At 32.0% G+C, this 19,049-nt stretch overlaps 1 protein-coding gene and 1 long non-coding RNA gene across 7 annotated transcripts; one reads left to right on the plus strand and one right to left on the minus strand.

Moving 5' to 3' along the window:
- Nucleotides 1-1,785: 1,785 nt before the first annotated feature.
- Nucleotides 1,786-12,994, minus strand: LOC102665062 (uncharacterized). 5 transcript variants are annotated; one of them, XR_003264538.2, is made up of 3 exons: nucleotides 8,390-12,994; nucleotides 4,823-8,231; nucleotides 1,786-2,177 (listed from the first exon to the last, which is right to left on the minus strand). It is a non-coding gene; the product is annotated as an uncharacterized lncRNA (long non-coding RNA). The 5 variants fall into 5 exon arrangements; XR_418168.3 differs by having other exon boundaries at nucleotides 4,823-8,305; XR_001384736.2 differs by having other exon boundaries at nucleotides 4,823-11,867; nucleotides 12,532-12,989.
- A 3,496-nt stretch (nucleotides 12,995-16,490) lies between these two features.
- LOC100801038 (protein CHLOROPLAST IMPORT APPARATUS 2) lies at nucleotides 16,491-18,057 on the plus strand. 2 transcript variants are annotated; one of them, XM_003544852.5, is made up of 3 exons: nucleotides 16,491-17,058; nucleotides 17,617-17,766; nucleotides 17,873-18,057. In XM_003544852.5, exons 1-3 carry the CDS (start codon nucleotides 16,510-16,512, stop codon nucleotides 17,894-17,896), a joined length of 723 nt encoding a protein of 240 aa, XP_003544900.2. In that variant the 5' UTR covers nucleotides 16,491-16,509; the 3' UTR covers nucleotides 17,897-18,057. The 2 variants fall into 2 exon arrangements, with proteins under 2 accessions (XP_003544900.2, XP_006596439.1); XM_006596376.4 differs by having other exon boundaries at nucleotides 17,617-18,007.
- Nucleotides 18,058-19,049: the final 992 nt, after the last annotated feature.

Below are 19,049 nucleotides of genomic sequence, written 5' to 3' on the forward strand. Positions count from 1 at the left end.
AAATGTGACTCCCTCAGGTAGATTAGGAAATTGGATGGCATTGGCTTTCCCCAAAGTAGGAGTGAGATAATTCATAAGGGTCTGAGTTGGATGAGTTGTCATTGCTTTTTCTTGATACAGAAACAGCGAGAAGAAAATTTGACATTACCAACTTATGTATAATTTTCATACTGAATAAAAATACAATTGCACAACAAATTTCAAAATAATTTTAAAAAAATACATAAATGGTAGCTTGTTTGTTGTTTAATATTATTTAACATTTTAATACCAACCATATTCGTATGAAAATATTCACTCAAAGATCTCTGATGTAAATATAAGAAGCAATAAAAATAGAGAAGAGAATTATGTGGTTCGGTCATATAGACCTACATCCACGGGCATAGTAACGAACACATCTCACCATGACAAAAATTTGAGTACATGACAATGTTGTTCCTTCAGGATCAACATTTGGACACAACCTGATGAATGATCTTTCAGTGTAAGTTGTTTTGGGAACTCATGTTTGGCCTACTAAATCAAAAAAGGCAAGGCAATACATTGTACATGAATACATTTCACACCTAAAAAATTGGTTAATCCAAACTTTGTCTTAACAACCCTGTTACCTATACATTTAAATTGTATAATTTGATAAAATTAACTCTACTTGCAACTCAAATTATAATATCATTCCTCAAATCATTAGTGAATAAGAGGTTTTTAATAAATATGAAGTCTTTTTTAACGGTTTGTTAGTTTTATTAAATTATTTTCATGTACAAAATTACCAAGAAATTATCTTTAAATTCAAGTATAAGTTTAAATTTAATAACAATACAAAATTACAAGAAATGCTCAGTTAGATTAAAGAACAATTCATTTTAACACATCACCAAAAAATTTCTAAAAAACCCACAAATAATATCTTACCAACATGACTTAAATTAGACATGACAACGGGACGAAGACGGGTATTGCATCCCCAGTCCCCGATCCCGACTCCCCAACACTCGTAGCCGTTTCCGATAGGTTAAAATTTGTTACCCCATCCCCGTACCTCGAGTATCGGGTATCCTCGTCCCCATTAGACTTGTAAAAAAAATTATATTAAAAATCTGATTTAAAAAAAATGATTGTTACACATTTATTTTTAACTATTTGTATTTGCAGCGCATTTGTCTACAAAAATTATCAATAAAAGAATCTTAAATTATGTAACAATTATACAAAAAATTAACAAGTAATTAATAAAATTTTAATAATTTCATCATCAGGACGAGTACAAGAATGGGTATGGGACGAAAAGTGACATCCCTATCCCCGATTAAAAAAATTGGTTAATCCTTGAACCTATACCCGATCAACTTGGGTATTTCCCATCAAAACCGGGACGGGTTTGGACGGATACCCACGGGTAAGGGTTTCATTGCCATGCTTAACTTAAATGAAGTTTCAGCATTATTGCCAATTACAAATTACATGCATTCTAATAAATGTATTCCAAAAATATAATTTCTACAATAATAATTACAAAAATCAATAACCCATCGACATGACTTGAATCTAAGTATCGGCAATTCAACATTTTTATCAATAAAAAAACATTATCAACATTCTGATGAAAGGTCGTAAACATTTCAATGTCAAACATTTTTAAGGAATATCCATTACTTTAATACAAGATCCTTCAAATAAAAGCTATATTCCTAGGAAATATATGACAAACTCACATAGATATAAATTCACATTGGTTCAAACTTTTACATGTCTTTATCCACATAATGAGAAATTTTACTAAAAAGACACTATCATCATGAAATATCAATTATTTTAGTACAAGATCCTTCAAATAAAAGCTATATTCCTATAGGAAATATATGACAAACTCACATAGATGTCAATTTACATTTGGTTCAAACTTCTAAAAAGACACTATTATGAAATATCCATTATTTTAGTACAAGATCCTTCAAATAAAAGCTATATTCCTAGGAAATATATGACACTCACATAATCAATTCACATTTGGTTCAAACTTCTAGATGTCTTTATCCACGTAATGAGGTCGGTGGAGAACACCTAGATTAACAATATGAAACTTGCTTCTAAATTTTCACTGTTCCTCAATGTACTGTTCTGTCACGACCCACCCTTGGACCATGACTGGCGCACAGACTATATTAAATAACCTGTAAAAGAACATATAATAAATATATATATATATATATAACACAATTAAATATCAATATCTCATAAAGGAGAGCACAACATAGCACAAGTATTTACATCCAAAGAAATTTAAATAACATTAAATAAATAAATAAATAAAATGCAACTTGCTTTTAGAAATCATTGTATACTCACAAAAAAAATAAAATTCAAAACTACTCATAAACTGGTATTCAAAAATAATAACTTTATAATCAAACTTTCATACCATTATGTGCACATTATCTTTTCGTTGTGGTGAACGATAATTATATAACTACGGTGCATTATCTCCACATTGCAACGAACGAAAAATATAAATATACTATGAGTAATTGACTCAGGATACATTATCTCTTTATTGTAACAAACGACAAATATAAATATACTATGAGTAATTGACTCATAGGTTACATTATCTCTTTGTTGTAACAAAAGATAAAATTAAATATATGAGAAATTGACTCATAAGCTACATTATGTCTTCGTTGTAGCAAACAACAATTATAAATATACTATGAGAAATTGACTCATAGGCTACATTATCTCTTCGTTTAGCAAACAACAACTATAAAGCACCGACACTGACACGGACACCAGACACGTGGACACCTGTCAAACACATTAAACTCAACTAGGACACGGGCGTCGGTGTCGGACACGGCAATGGGTTAGGGTGTCCATGCTTCATAGAAGCACAATTACTCATGAACTCACAATAAATAGAATAAACAAATAATCCAACATTCATCCTAAAAGAACTTAAAAAAAATATTGGATTATTTGTCTTCCAAAAAAATATATTTACTCACACAAAAGAACGCAACCAATGTCTTCCAATGTTGTTGGGAGGATCAACCACCGTATTAGATCTAAGCATTTAAAATAAGAAAACAAGAGATAAGGCAAAATCCCCAATTTTAACAAACCTAGGGTTTTGAGAGAACCACAATAATTCCTAATACTTAGTTTCTAACCCTCTTCACACAACCCGTAATGCTATAAATACTCATCTAACACAATGGGTTATAAATTTTTACCTTGAAGAGATCAAATAGGAAAAAAATTAAGAAAATGAGTAGTGTTTCCTTTTTCTCCAATCACCTTCTTGTGCTTGGGAATGACACAAGGATGCAATAAACTTGATAATTTTTGAAGCAATGGAAAAAGATGAGTGAAAGATTAAGAGATGAAAATTTGAAAAGAGATAGGGTTTGAGAGATATAGAAAAAGAAAAGGAAATTTGGGAAATGGAGGAAGGGTCTCGGGTAGTCATAAGCTGATGGAGGGTGGGTTTTTTTTTTCTTTCCCTTTTATTTAAGTGAAAGGGTGTGTTTCATGTTCTGAACTAACAAACGACATCCAATTTTAAGGGGACATTACTTAAAGATCATATAAAAGAGCATAATAATTCTACATACCACCAAAGATGTAGATACCAAAAATTAACCTGACTGTTCAATATACTCTCTTTCCAATATACTAGTAGTCCATTGATAAGACACAGTAACAAAGATAAATTCTTCAGAAACATGTGAACAGCGCCCAGTACCCATGACACAAGCACAAACACAATATAAATTCATTGTTCATCTTCCTAGTAAAGCCACATAAAATTCTTGAATAAACCTCACACATACTTGAAACGATAAAGATGATCAAACCATTAACCAAGTCACACTATTCTTGATACAGAAACAGCAAGAAGAAAATTTGGCATTACCAACTTACCAAATACCATTTGTTAGAAACAACCAATCCAAAACCCCATAAAAGCAAATAACTTAGTCAAGAATGAAGTCAACCCCCCCACAGCCTCCACACATTCATTACTCGTAAAATAACTAGAAGTATATAACTTATCCACTTAGAAATCCAACAATTCAAAATCTAGTGAAAGATCATCGAAACATAGACCATGCTATAAATTTATTGTTCATCTTCCCAGTAAAGCCACATAAAATTCTTGATTAAACCTCACACATACTTGAAACGACAAAGATGATCAAACCAGTAACCTTAAAGTTGCACTATTCTTGATACAGAAACAGCGAGGAAAATTTGACATTACCAACTCATCCAATACCATTGCTATAAATTTCATTGTTCATCTGCCCAGCAAATCCACATAAAATTCTTGATTAAAACCTCACACATACTTGAAACGACAAAGATGATCAAACCAGTAACCTTAAAGTTGCACTATTCTTGATACAGAAACAGCGAGGAAAATTTGACATTACCAACTTATCCAATACCATTGTTAGAAACAACTAATCCAAAACTCCATAGATCCAGATAACTTAATCCAAAACAGGTTCACAGTTCATTCCATATTTCCAGTGATCAAATCCAGAAAATGAAAAATATAAACAAAGTCATACAAGACATTTAGGTTTATCTGCAGCCAGATCTAGTTCACGTTTGCCAGAAAGGCATAATATTTTATTAATTCAATCTTCAATCAGCAACACCATGGAAATAAAACTCATCTGGAATCCAGAAAGGCATAACAATTTATTGATTCAATTGCAATCAGCAACACCGCAGAAATAAAACTCATCGGGAATCTAGCATGCGGAAAATGAATAAAGTCAAGTAGATGATTAAATCAAGTGGCTATTACCAGCAATAAGATAGCCACTGCTTCAAGCCTTCAACAACCCACACCATGTGACCCAAACACAAAAAAAGGAGAAGTAATTTGAGATATGAAGCAAAAGACAAATTCCAAGAATTCTAAATCCAGGGTAGTGATCACCAAATCATGTAATAAGATAGCCACTGCTTTCACAACACCACATTTCCACTACTTGACTTCCCTGTGAGACCAAAAGCAGAAATCATAGAGTAAGTAAGTCAAGAAACACCCATAGTAGACCCAAGAAAATTGTGAAGACAAGTTTGAGAGTTTGATCTGGGGTAGACATCACCAAATCATGCGGAGACTGGATGCTATGCAGAATGCAAAACAAAACTACTCTATATTGCAAGAAAAAAAGGTTTAAAACTCAATCCATATGCCTCATGATCAAATTCAGAAACTAACATTACTGAAGATCCCATTGAAGAAAAATCAAATTCATCTAGACTTATATTAGCCATTCTAATTTGCTGCACGGATGGCAAATTGATACACACCGAAATCTCATGAACATAATAAATCAGCACATGCTGCAAATGAATGAACTTGAGCAGAACAAAGCCAATATCCACGATCAACAGAAGATAACATTTAAATGATATTTACATAATTGAATAGAAATAGAAATTCATAAAATTAAGAAAAACAAGCTTGGAAATTGGAAAAGCAAAACCATACAAATACTGATGGATCCTAAAATAAGAACAGCAAAAGCCAAAAATCATGAAATTCAAATCATCAACTCAAATAGAAATGAGACCTCCAAACATAGGAACTAATTAATGAAATGCTAAAAATTCATTATTGTTCTCTATAAACATCAAGTGCCTGAATGCAATATAAAAAATAACTGGAAATGCTGAATTGAAGGTAAGTTGAATTTATATAGATGATACTGAGATAATTGATTTTCAAGCACAAGTTGAACACCAAACTTCTCATAAGAATTAACAAGTACACTTTAGGTATACAAACAAAATCATAGGAAAGAAATTGGAAAAGGCTTTACTGGAAACAAATTTCAGTGTGTATATATATATATATATATATATATATAGCAATTTTTTCAAGGTAGATTCATAATTTTAAAAAAAAATTAAACAATAATTCAACAAAGAAGAAAGGTATCACGATATAAAACAAAACTTATATTAATATGACCCATTTAAAAGATAACCATTACAATACTCTTAGGAATACATGGCAACTTTCTATATGCCTTTGGATTTCAACTTAACAAGAACATAAGCAAACAATCAGTATGAAGAATAAAGAAAATCCAACGTTCCAGATGACATAAAAATCTAATCCACATAGCAATGACAAATGAAAGTAATACCAAACCCAGCACAATTGATTGTACACTTGTAAAAAAGTTAACACTTTTCTTTAAGTCCAAAAATGAAAAGATAAACCTAAGACTTCACAGTGAGTAAGCCAATAATTTCCACCACAACTGCTACCACATCCTACCAACTTCTATTGTCGTTCTTCCCTGCAAGGCCCCAAAGTGGAAGTCATGGAGAATAAAATCGAAAAACTAATGGCTTATAATGATAAACAAAGAACAACAGAAACGAAATGAAAATCCAAGAATTCAAAACAGTGAGAGATATCACCAAATTACACATGAGGCTCGATGAATAGAAAACCACTACACAAAGCAATTCAGAAAACAGGCTAACAATTCAATTCAATGTATTACGATCAAATCCAAAGAAATAAATAATGCAGAAAGAAAAAATCATCAAAGAAATAATCAATTCATCAAGAGCTGTTATCTGTTCTAAATTCTTCAATCGGCAACAAATATCTCATATCAAGACTCAGCATGCTGCATATGAATAAACACAAGTGAGAAAGTCAAAGAGTTCTCCAGAGCTGTTAGCCATTCTACTTTACTGTATCAAGAATCGCACAATATCTTTCATTATTTAATCTTCAATCCAAAAGAGAAATCTCATGACTCCCTGCTGCAAACAAATAAGCGCAAGTAGTTCAACACCTAGATATATCTAATCTTCCATATAAAAGTGTTATCAAGAAAACTATGAAAGAAGAGTTGCGTAGTTCTCCAAACCCAAATGCAGATTCTCGAAACAACATTTCTTATCTTCCCTAGGGACTCAGCTCAGCAATCATGAAGCACTATTGTAAAATGCCCATAATTGAATACAGGTGGATCAACACAAAATCGCACTGAAATAAATAAAGTTCTCGATAACCAATGAAAAGTTTTTAAATCAAATACGAGATTCATAATCCAGAGTAGAGATCACCAAATCATGTAATAAGACAGCCACTGTTTCCACAACACACCACACATTCACCAATCTTCTGTGAGAGATCAAAGCAAAAATCATGGAGAAGTAAATCAAGGAAAGCTCATACTAGGCCAAATAAAAGTAGAAACTATAGGCAAAATCTGAGAAATCAGAATCCAGGGAGTAGAGATCACCAAGGCTGTTACCCAAAACTACTCAAAATACTACACAAAAGGGTAGGTTAACGACTCAATCAATATACCCCATGATCAAATTCAGAACCTAACAACAGAGATCCCATCGAAGAAAAATTAAATTTACCAATACTTGTTATCCATTCTACTGTGTAAAGAATGAATGCAAAAATACTCCAGCATACTGCAATAAGAACACCATTTCAACAGAAAAGATCTCCAAGTGAAGAATAATATTAATATGATTGAGGAGAAAGACAAATATCAGTTTCTTCATATTATCAGTCATTATTCGAAAAGGAAACTTTAAGAAAAGTGCATAAATAAAATTGAGAAAAGAAAAGGTTTATATTGGAAAAGCAAAATTAGGTGAATAAATCCTAGAACTAAAATAGCAAAACCAAGAACCATGGAATTGAAGAAGGCTTTACTTTAAACATTTTCAAGGAAACATATGAAGCAATCTTTTCAGGATAGAATCAAATGTCAAAAAAGCAATAATTCTATGAAGATGAATAAAATGCATATGTATGTGTACACACACACAAACTCTTAGAAATTACATGGCAAGTCCTGCAAGAGATGCCCCCCCTTTGGATTTTGATACAAAATATAGAAAATAGGACAAGAGATGTTTTTATTTTAACCTTACTCCATTTCCAAAAAAGGAAATTCTTCAGCAGTAACATGAAAGATCATTTTTTGACTGTAAATCATAAAAGCACTTGAACATGGATTCAAAAAAAAATGTTAAATTAACAAAAATACAAGAGATCCACATCGAAGAAGGAAATAATCAGTACAAAGAAAGTGAAGTAAGGAAAATATTTGGGTCCAGAGTAATAATACAGAAGTACCATTTGTGGGGGAGCGGGGGTCTCAAAAGGTGATTTAAGCCCTGATATAGAAAAAGAAAGGAAATTCAAAAGTTCCCTATAAAAAAATCCAAAAGGGAAGTTAGGAAATGGAAGTCATACCAAAAACCCAGCAACATTTCATCGATTAATCTGTACAATTTAAATTGTCATCATAAAGGAGTCTAGTCTAAAAATGAAAAGATAAAACCAAGAATTCTAACTCCAGGTGATCACCTAAATTATGCAAGAACTTCAGTGTTTTGTGGGAAGAACCAACACAACATCGTTCCAAACACAAACTGCACAAAAACAAGTTCAAAATTCAATGTGTGCTGCAGTCGATGCAGAAAGAAATTAAATCAGATAGTCCTCTGCTCTTTCTGATTATCATTTGGTAAAATCTAGATAGCTATTAAGATCCTGTCTTCAATTTTGCCACTCCTAAGAAAATAAAAAATTAATTCAGATAATCTCAACTAAGAAAAACAAGATAAAAGAAACTAATCATATAACCCTGAGCTCTTGCTGATATATTCTGGTAAAATCCTGAGCTCTTTTCTAAGATCCTATCATCAACTTAAACCTAAGAACACTGTGCACAGAAACAGAAGCTACCTAAACCTAGATCAACAAAGCTTCATCTAAGAAGAAAGGAAACAAACTAATCTTAAAAAAAACATATAATATGGTAGCTTAAACAGTTCCAGACAACTCAGTGTCTAATCTAAGAGTTCAGAGAAATCAATAACTTCAGCAGCATCTCACGACTCGTTATAGTTGTAATCCTGATACAACAGCTGCCAATCTCACCACATATTGATTGGTCAATACAATAACAATAAAAATAAACTAATATTAATTTATGAAATAAAACTTAAAAAAATGAATCAAATGTACTATTTACTTGTTTTTGAAGGATATTTAAACGTTCAAATAGACATATATAGCCAGAAACTCGTATTGTTAGAAGACTGAAAAGAAACCACCGAGTTATTTTACGCATTAGCCTGATACTTCACAAATATGTTGCACAACATAATCCAAAATACTAAGCTGCACAATAACAAGATCAAAAGTTCAATACATTTGATGATTTGACATGATCAATCAGACAAACAAGACAAATTAAACCCATCTGCTTAAATGGACATCCTTTGATCCACCCATCTTCAATTTAGCTACGACTAATCACAATAAAAATTTCATTTAAAAGACCCTGTGCTGCAAAACGCAAGTTGCCTAGATTAACAATCCTCATCTAAAAAATAAAATAAAATAATCCAAAAAATAACTCTTCTCTGAATCAAAAACCAAGTTCCTGTAATAAGAAGTTACATGGACCAAAAATCCCCCAAAACCATGCTTGTAAATACAAATCTCATTGCTAGAAAAACATAGTAGAGTGTACAACATAACACCACACAAGACTAAATAATTTAGATGATATCATATTCGCTAAATTTTATCATAATAACACTATTGAACCAGTATTTCCATGCTCCTGCAGATTTCAGCGGAAAAAATCACTCCTATAGAAAATGGGAGGTCTCGTGCCACTGTGACGAACAGGATATTCAATTAGAAGATGAGACTACTAAAGACATTATCAAGAAAACAGTAAAAGGAGCCAAACCGATCAAAGAGTCAACCACCCAATCACACTGTCCCAAATTCTTCCTGTGACATTGTAACAATCCCCAAATGCATAATACTTTGATTGTTCCTGTTACAAACCCACACAAAACCTCCCACACTAACAGGGGTTATTATACTTACACCGACAAACAACTAGATCAAATTTCAAAATAAACTGGATAGGCATAGCCAGTCCAAAACAAACAAACAATAAAATGATGAATGCAAGGGTAATAAAACCTAAGGCTTCACACAGAAATCTTCCGCCACACAGCTTTTCCACAGCCTCCCTGCCGGTCACATCCGTTGCTTATCTTCCCTGTAAGACCCAAGCGCAAGTCACAGCAAATTAAACCTAGCAAACTAAGTGAAACATTGAAACAAAGAGACAAATCCAAGAATATTCAACTAGTAGACGCCACCAAACCATTGACGACACTTCACACTACGCAGAACATTACACGAAACTATTCCGAACACTACGCTGCAGAAAACAGGTTTACAATTCAATCCGTGTGTTTCGTGATCAAGTCCAGGGAAATTGAACAATAGAGGAAAATCAAAGAAGAAATTAGGTTTATCGAGAACAGTTAGCCGTTTAAATCCACCGTATCAGGCATGATATCTTTTTTATATTTTAATCTTCAATCTGACACAGTAATCTTAACATGCTGCAAACCGACAGTTCAACTCCATCAACTATTAGATAGATGATTATCCATGACAAAATGAAGAATGATGCTCTATAATTCAAATAATTGATGTAAAAAGTCACTAGACTATCAATTTCTTAAGATCTTCAATTCCAATAAATGTGTATCAATCGGAAAAACACAAACTCGATTAAGATAGGAACAAGCAAGAAGCATAACAATACACTTAATGGAAAAAGAAAAATAGAACCGAGAGAAATAATTTCCAAAGATGAAAGAACACATTGACCCATAATTGCAGAGATAAAAGCTTTCAGTAACCATTGAAAAGCAAAAATCAAATCCAAGATTCAGAATCCGGAGTAGAGAACACCAAATCATGTAACAAGACAGCCACTGCTTCCACACAACCCACACCACCCATTCACTGATCTTCCCGAGAGAGATCAAAGAAAAAATAATGGAGAAGTAAATAAAGAAAAGCTCATACCAAAAGTAGAAACGAAAGGCAAAATCTGATAAATCAGAATCCAGGGAGTAGAGACCACCAAATCAAGCATGAGACTGTAAATGCAAAACCATTCAAAACACTACACCAGGAAAAAAGAGGTTAACAACTCAATCCATATGTCCCCAAATCAAGGGAGTAGAGACCACCAAATCAAGCATGAGACTGTAAATGCAAAACCATTCAAAACACTACACCAGGAAAAAAGAGGTTAACAACTCAATCCATATGCCCCTATGATCAAATTCAGACAGAACCTAGAAACAAAACAAAGGGATTCCATCGAAGAAAAATTACATTATCTATACCTGTTAGCAGTTCTAATCTTCTGTAACAAGAATGAATGCAAAATTGATACTCCAGCATACTGCAATATGAACATCACCATTATCAAGAAAACAGTAAAAGGAGCAGTAGAGTTTCTCCAAACCAATCAAAGAGTCAACCACCCAATCACACTGTCCCAAATTCTTCCTGTGACATTGTAACAATCCCCAAATGCATAATACTTTGATTGTTCCTGTTACAAACCCACACAAGAACTCCCAAACTAACAGAGGGGTACTTACACCGACAAACAACTAGATCAAATTCCAAAATAAACTGGATAGGCATAGTTAGTCCAAAACAAACAAACAATAAAATGATGAATGCAAGGGTAATAAAACCCTAAGGCTTCACACAGAAATCTTCCGCCACACAGCTTTTCCACAGCCTCCCTGCCGGTCACATCCGTTGCTTATCTTCCCTGTAAGACCCAAGCGCAAGTCACGGCAAATTAAACCTAGAAAACTAAGTGAAACATTGAAACAAAGAGACAAATCCAAGAATATTCAACTAGTAGACACCACCAAACCATTGACGAGGCGGCTTCACACTACGCAGAACATTACACGAAACTATTCCGAACACTACGCTGCAGAAAACAGATTCACAATTCAATCCGTGTGTTTCGTGATCAAGTCCAGGGAAATTGAACAATAGAGGAAAATCAAAGAAGAAATTAGGTTTATCGAGAACAGTTAACCGTTTAAATCCACCGTATCAGGCATGATATCTTTTTATATTTTAATCTTCAATATGACACAGTAATCTTAACGTGCTGCAAACTGATGAAACACAAACAGTTCAACTCCATCAACTATTAGATAGATGATTATCCGTGACAAAATGAAGAATGATGCTCTATAATTCAAATAATTGATGTAAAAAGTCACTAGACTATCAATTTCTTAAGATCTTCAATTCCAATAAAAGGGTATCAATCGGAAAAACACAAACTCGATTAAGATTGGAACAAGCAAGAAGCATAACAATTTAATGGAAAAAGAAAAATAGAACCGAGAGAAACAATTTCCAATGATGAAAGAACACATTGACCCATAATTGCAGAGATAAATAAAGCTCTCAGTAACCATTGAAAAGCAAAAATCAAATCCAAGATTCAGAATCCGGAGTAGAGAACACCAAATCCTGTAATAAGACAGCCACTGCTTCCACAACCCACACCACACATTCACTGATCTTCCCAGAGAGGTCAAAGCAAAAATCATGGAGAATAAATCAAGAAAAGCTCGTACCAGGCCAATGAAAAGTAGAAACGAAAGGCAAAATCTGATAAATCAGAATCCAGGGAGAAGAGATCACCAAATCAAGCATGAGGCTGTAAACGCAAAACAATTCAGTGTTCCCATGAATGTTATTATTGGCAGCCATATTGTGTTGATTGAATGAATAACAAAAGAGTTGCAGAAAGAAAGAAGGAGAAGAAGGAAAAGAGTGATCTGAATCTGAATCTTCCTTCTTGCAAAGAGGGGTTGTGTTGGTGAATGAATGAGACGAGAAAAGGTGTGGCTTAAAAAGGTTGTACTAGCCGTTGCGGAATTCACCAAACCCTATTTGCGTAAATTGTTCAAATAATTTGAACGTTGCAACAAAAGATCACAACGCAACGGCTAATAGCCAGAAAAACACTCTTCAAGCAATCAGAGGCCCCGTCCCCCAAACGGGTTGTGTAACCCTACTTTGCTTTCCTTACGGCCAGATTTCAATCTTTTTTATGACACAAATATTGTATATATATTTTTTCAAGTGATGATAAATTTATTATATTAATTGATATGTGTCAAAAAAATTATTATTAATCAAGGTGTGTCGAACGGACACAAATATGATTTTAAAAAAGCATTTATGTATAACTTATGAATCGTTTTAAAAGTTATAAAAGCATTTCGTATTCATCAAGAAAGATTCACTTTTGTAAGTTTTTACTTTCTCTTGAAAATTACAACACCCGGTTAGCCATTTATGTATAATTTTCATACGGAATAAAAATACAATTGCACAACAAATTTTAAAATAATTTTAAAAAATGCATAAATGGTAGCTTGTTTGTTGTTTAATATTATTTAACATTTTAATATCAACCATAATCGTAAGAAAATATTTACTCAAAGATCTCCGATGTAAATATAAGAAGCAATAAAAACAATGACGAAAATTATGTAATTCGGTCATATAGACCTACATCCACGGGGACATAATAACGAACAAATTTCACCATGACAAAAATTTGAGTACATGACAATGTTGTTCTTTCGAGATCAACATTTGGACACAATCTGATGAATGATCTTTCGTTATAAGTTGATTTCAGAACTCATATTTGATCTATTGAATAAAAAAAGGTACGTCAATATATACATTGTACATGAATATATTTCAGACCTAAAAAATTGGTAAATTCGAACTTTGTCTTAACAACCCTCTTACATATACATTTAAATTGTATAATATAATAAAATTAACTTTACTTGCAACTCAAATTATAATATTATTCCTCAAATCATTAACAAATAAGAGGTTTTTAATAAATAGGAAGTCTTTTTTAACAGTTGGTTAGTTTTATTAAATTATTTTCATCTACAAACCCGAGACCACACCATAACAATTAATCCTAAAACCTAATTATAGCTATTACCATAACTCTTTATTCCTCATCAATGTTCACATTCCCCTACCACAACCCTAACCCTAATGATACCCCTCAAATTTCCCTAAACCATAATAACACTAATGTCCCATACCATGCTCTTTATGCCATATAGTTACCCCTAATACTAAACCTAGACCCTAACCCTTGCACTAACTCTTCAATCCTCATCAATGTTATATTTACTCAACCTTAACCCTAATCCTAATGATACCCCTACCATATTGATAATTGACCATATATCACAATGACTAACCCGAACGATTGGTGTAGCCTTACAACTAACACTATAAAACATAGTTAATTAATATTATCTCCAGAAAATAACATTTTTTCGTTAACAGTATTTTAACACATACATAATTTATTATCCTACCATGAAGTTACTATAATTCATTGCATTTTATTTTTTAAGTCAACGTATCATTTCTCTTCGAGTTCAACAACATTTGTAACTTCCTATTCGTTTTACATTTCAAACCTTAAATTGTACATATTTAATATTTTAAAAATTTAGAATTATTCCAAATTGCAAAATATGCCTCTATGTATACATCAAAATTACTCTACCATAATACAACACTAAACAAAATTAAAATGTTATTAATGGACCATTAATCATTTTCTTCGAATTACAAACACTGGCCCAAATACAGCATACTACTTCAATATTGCTGAGATGGGTCTTCAACAGAAAATCATATACAACGGGCAAAAAAATCATAACCAGATGAATCTTCAACAAAGTCTCTGATTGGGTGTGAGCAAGGATCAAAAGCCCTCTGTTTTAGATGGATTAAGCTGGACATAGTTCTCTGTTATCCTTTCTCATGCTGTCCCATTAAAATAATAATGCATAAGAGAAACCAAATTCGACTAATCTAACTTTTTGAACACATTCAAAGTCTATACAACATACACATCGCGGTGGCTAACTAATGCATTGAGGCTACATTCAACAAATCAATTCATACACAAATAACCGTCACTATCCTAAAAAATCTCAACCACATCGCAATACAAAAACCCATTTTTAGCCATTAAAATACACACAACCATCTTCTTCTGCATTCAACACTCAAAACTCCGACAATGGCCATTTGCTCCCTATAACGACGTCGGCGCCGAAAGGCCAACCAAAACTCCACAATTCTTACTAAAATTCAATTAAATGGCAAATATGACAATAATTTAACTTCACATTTTTTTAATAAAATAGTTATTTAATGGGGGAGGGGAGACATACAAGAAAACTAACACACGACTAATAAAAAAAACATATTAACTTCTCCAGACGATTCTGCATACCGCATCTAATCGTTCATCATTAAAATGATAAATCCTACGACCAAAAAACCGATTAACTAATTATCTTTGTGTACCAAACACACAGAATTTACTTTGGCACCGTAGCCCACGTGTCACTTTAATTCGTAATTTATTAGACAAGTTGAAGTTTATCTTCTTGAAGTTTCTTTCACCATGAATGAAGAAGACTCGTATACCTTTTGATTCTTGAACAACAATATTAATTCTAGAGCACAAATGTTTTTCTCTCAATATAATTTTGTAGTCTTCTCTCTCATTTATAGATAATACAAATCTCCTTTTATAGGATAAGAGAGATGGGTCAAAGATAAAGTTCGTTACTTAGTTTTTTCTTATTTGACCTAATTTTTCTTTGACTCAAAATTTATTTTAACGTTAAAGTTCAAAATATAAAAGCTCTGAAAATAAAGTTGAAATTATTTGATAATTTTAACTAAATTGGTTTTTTAAATGAAAAGATTTGTAAGATTGTCACGCGTCAACTTAGAATGAGAAGGAAAAAGAGGTTGAGGTATCCAACTTATTTTTTAAAGTTACATAAGTTATTTTTTGTTTTTTTTTATAAAAAAAAGCTACTTGACCCCATTACTTTTATGAAAATTAAGGTCCTTAGTTTTTTTAAAACTTTTCTCAAAATGTGTTTGGTTTAGCTTTTTCTTTTAAGGAGAAGGAAAAGTGTGTGCGCATATATATACTTTTTATTATTTTTTTAGTATGGATAATGTTTTATTAATTCAATTCTACTTTTTTTATAATCTTAAAATATAATTTATAAGAATTTGTCAAAGTCATAATAATTATTGAGTCATTTATTGATATTATTATTATTATTATTATTATTATTATTATTATTATTATTATTATTATTATTATTATTGAAACTATGATGATAGCACTAAATTTTAGATTTATGCATGCATAACTCAATGTAAATCACTCTTGTCCCTTGCTACTAATTCATTTTTAATGGCTTATCATCATTATTTATTATTTATTGTTATTGCCATTAATATTACTATTATTATTCCTATTATTTTTATTTTATTTTATTTTAAACAGAAACTCTTTTTTTTTTTCTTTAGCTAAGAATTGTTTTTAACAAAAAGATAAAAAAGGAACAAATGAAAAGGGAAGAGGTCAATTATTTCATTGTAATTATTCCCATTACATAACATGCGAATTTCATACTATTATTGATAGTTACATAACGTCCGATGGTAGGAGCACATGCATTACTATGCAATTACAAAGTCTAGAGGTGAGAGAAAGTCAGAGAGAGAAACTTCGTAGAGATAAGATGGGATGCACTTCACTGCTTAGAAGCCCCAAGAAAGAAGAACAAGAAGTACCCGATGCCAATTCTAACCAAGCTTACACCTATGAAGGGTTCAGTATTTTGGACGAACTCGAAGGGGTCTTGAACACCAAGGAAGAACAAAACTTTCCCCAACAAAACTCTTCTAGTGGTGGTGAACTTCATTGGGATTTCATGGAATGGGAGGAGTTTCAACCCCCCAATGTTGGAGAGGAAGGAGAAGATGAAAATGAAGGGAAAGAGCATACAAGAAAGAACACAAGGAGCAAATGCCTCTTTGAGGAGGAGCAAGCGATTATAAGGAGAGAAAGCAATAACAACATTGTTGGGTTTTGGGAAGTGGATGATGAGAAGATGGTGGCTTTGAATTTGAACTTGAACTATCAAGAGGTTTTGGATGCATGGTCTGACCGAGGCTCTCTATGGGCTGATGATTGTTCTCTTTCATTCCCCACCAATAATGCCTACTATGTTAGTATTCACCATCCATTATTATTCTTCATTATCATAAGCTTTCTTCCTCTATCATATTTACTTTAATTACCTATGTTAATGCTTATTCAAATGCAGTTCTTCAATTCTTTTAAGGCCCTATAACTATTAGTCTTGATTTTAGTATTTGATATTTGGGAAGGTTTTAAATATCAGCTGTGTTACAATTTCATCCAATTTGTTGATATACCGACAAATTGTAAAAAAATACGACCTATGTGATCATCGTACAATTAAAAAAAATCTTAATATTGAGGTTTAAATCACAGTCGTGGACTGTTTTTTAAAACCTAGTTTGGGGTGATTTTTTTTTAGAATCTTTGCTATATATAGTGCTTGGAATTCTTTTGGGTACGTACTCATAGTTTTACTTGATTAATTTAGTAATTAAGAGATAGTTTTAGCTAAAGTATTTAAGAGGGTATATTTAATTAGATTTGGATAACTCTCTAACGTTAGTTTTGTTAGTTACTAGAATAATAGATTTAATTTTTACTTTCTCATTGCTAATATGAATGATATATGATTGTGTGTTAGATGGGAGAAGTGCCAGTGTTGGAAGAAGAGAGAGCAAGGAGGGAAGCAAGTGTTCTTAGGTACAAAGAGAAGCGCCAGAACAGGTTGTTCTCAAAGAAGATAAGATACCAAGTTCGGAAATTAAACGCTGATAAAAGACCAAGAATCAAGGTCACTCTTTTTTTTTTAAAAAAAATTCCTGTTTCTTTTCGTGCCATTGGGTATGGTCATTTTGTTTTGTAATGAAATCAGCTTTTTCCGATATTTTTGTTTGTAGGGTCGCTTTGTGAAGAGACACTGAAGTTGCTCGAGAAAGATCCCAAAACCCAAAAAAAAATATCTCCCTAAAAAATCTAAGACCATTCCCTGTACATTTATTTTTAATTAATTTCAACTCAAAAACATTCTTGTATTTATCCATTCAAATTATCCTTCACGTCCTATAGAATTGAAAAGGAAAAACACAAAATATCTCTGTTCCAAATTTCAGGATAAAATTCATTCCATTTTTCAATTTTTTTTTTGTATTTTACGTGTCTTGAACTTTCTTATTAGGTCCACAGTTGTTATATTATTAACTTCTGGTTTTAATTATTAATTTAGCCTTTATACTTATCTGCATTTTACTATTTTGATCTTATATCAAATATTGGAAATTTTAATCTTTAAACGAACAATTTAATGTATTTCGCTCTATGTCACTAACACAATTATTACTGTAGTTAACGACGTTACAAATTTTTTGAAAATTTAGAAAATTAATTTTCTAGTTTAGTTAACAATTGCTTAAAAAACATTGTAGTGATATTATAGCGGGCAGAGTTAAAATAGAATTAGAAGACAACAATGAGAAAGATCAAAATACATTAAATTTACTTGTTTAAGAACCAAAACTTATAAATTTTACACATATATAAAGTCAAAGTAATAAATATGAACACATTAATAATTAAACCTTAATTTCTAAGGTGTGGTCTATGGTTGTCGTCCAGTGATGGTCCTGATGGATTGATCCCAATGTTCAGAAAGGTGGATATACCCATAAACCAACTTTGGCAACTCATCATCACTCATCAAAAAACTAAAAATAGAGAACACTCATAAAAAAGAAGAAGAAAAAATTATGGTGCATATAATTGGATATACCACCGTCTGTCTCTTTTTCATTTTTTTTTCTTGTGGTACAAAAGCAGTTTAGGATTTGGTATGATTTGATTTGGTACAAAAGTGGTTTAAGATTCGATTCTGAAACCATATAATTCAGAAGAACTTTTCTTTTCTACACAAAAAAAATATTTTTTTTTTGTTATGATAATAATCCAAAAGAACTTGATACTACTCGAATTAATTTCCTTTTGACTTTTATTTAGATGCTACTTTAATTAATTTCCTTTTGATTAGTTTCTTTAAAAATCTCTTTTAGGGCAGTAACTATGTACTTTAGTAAACTTTTG

This window comes from Glycine max, chromosome 14, assembly GCF_000004515.6.
Source record: "Glycine max cultivar Williams 82 chromosome 14, Glycine_max_v4.0, whole genome shotgun sequence".
NCBI classification, from domain to species: domain Eukaryota; kingdom Viridiplantae; phylum Streptophyta; class Magnoliopsida; order Fabales; family Fabaceae; genus Glycine; species Glycine max.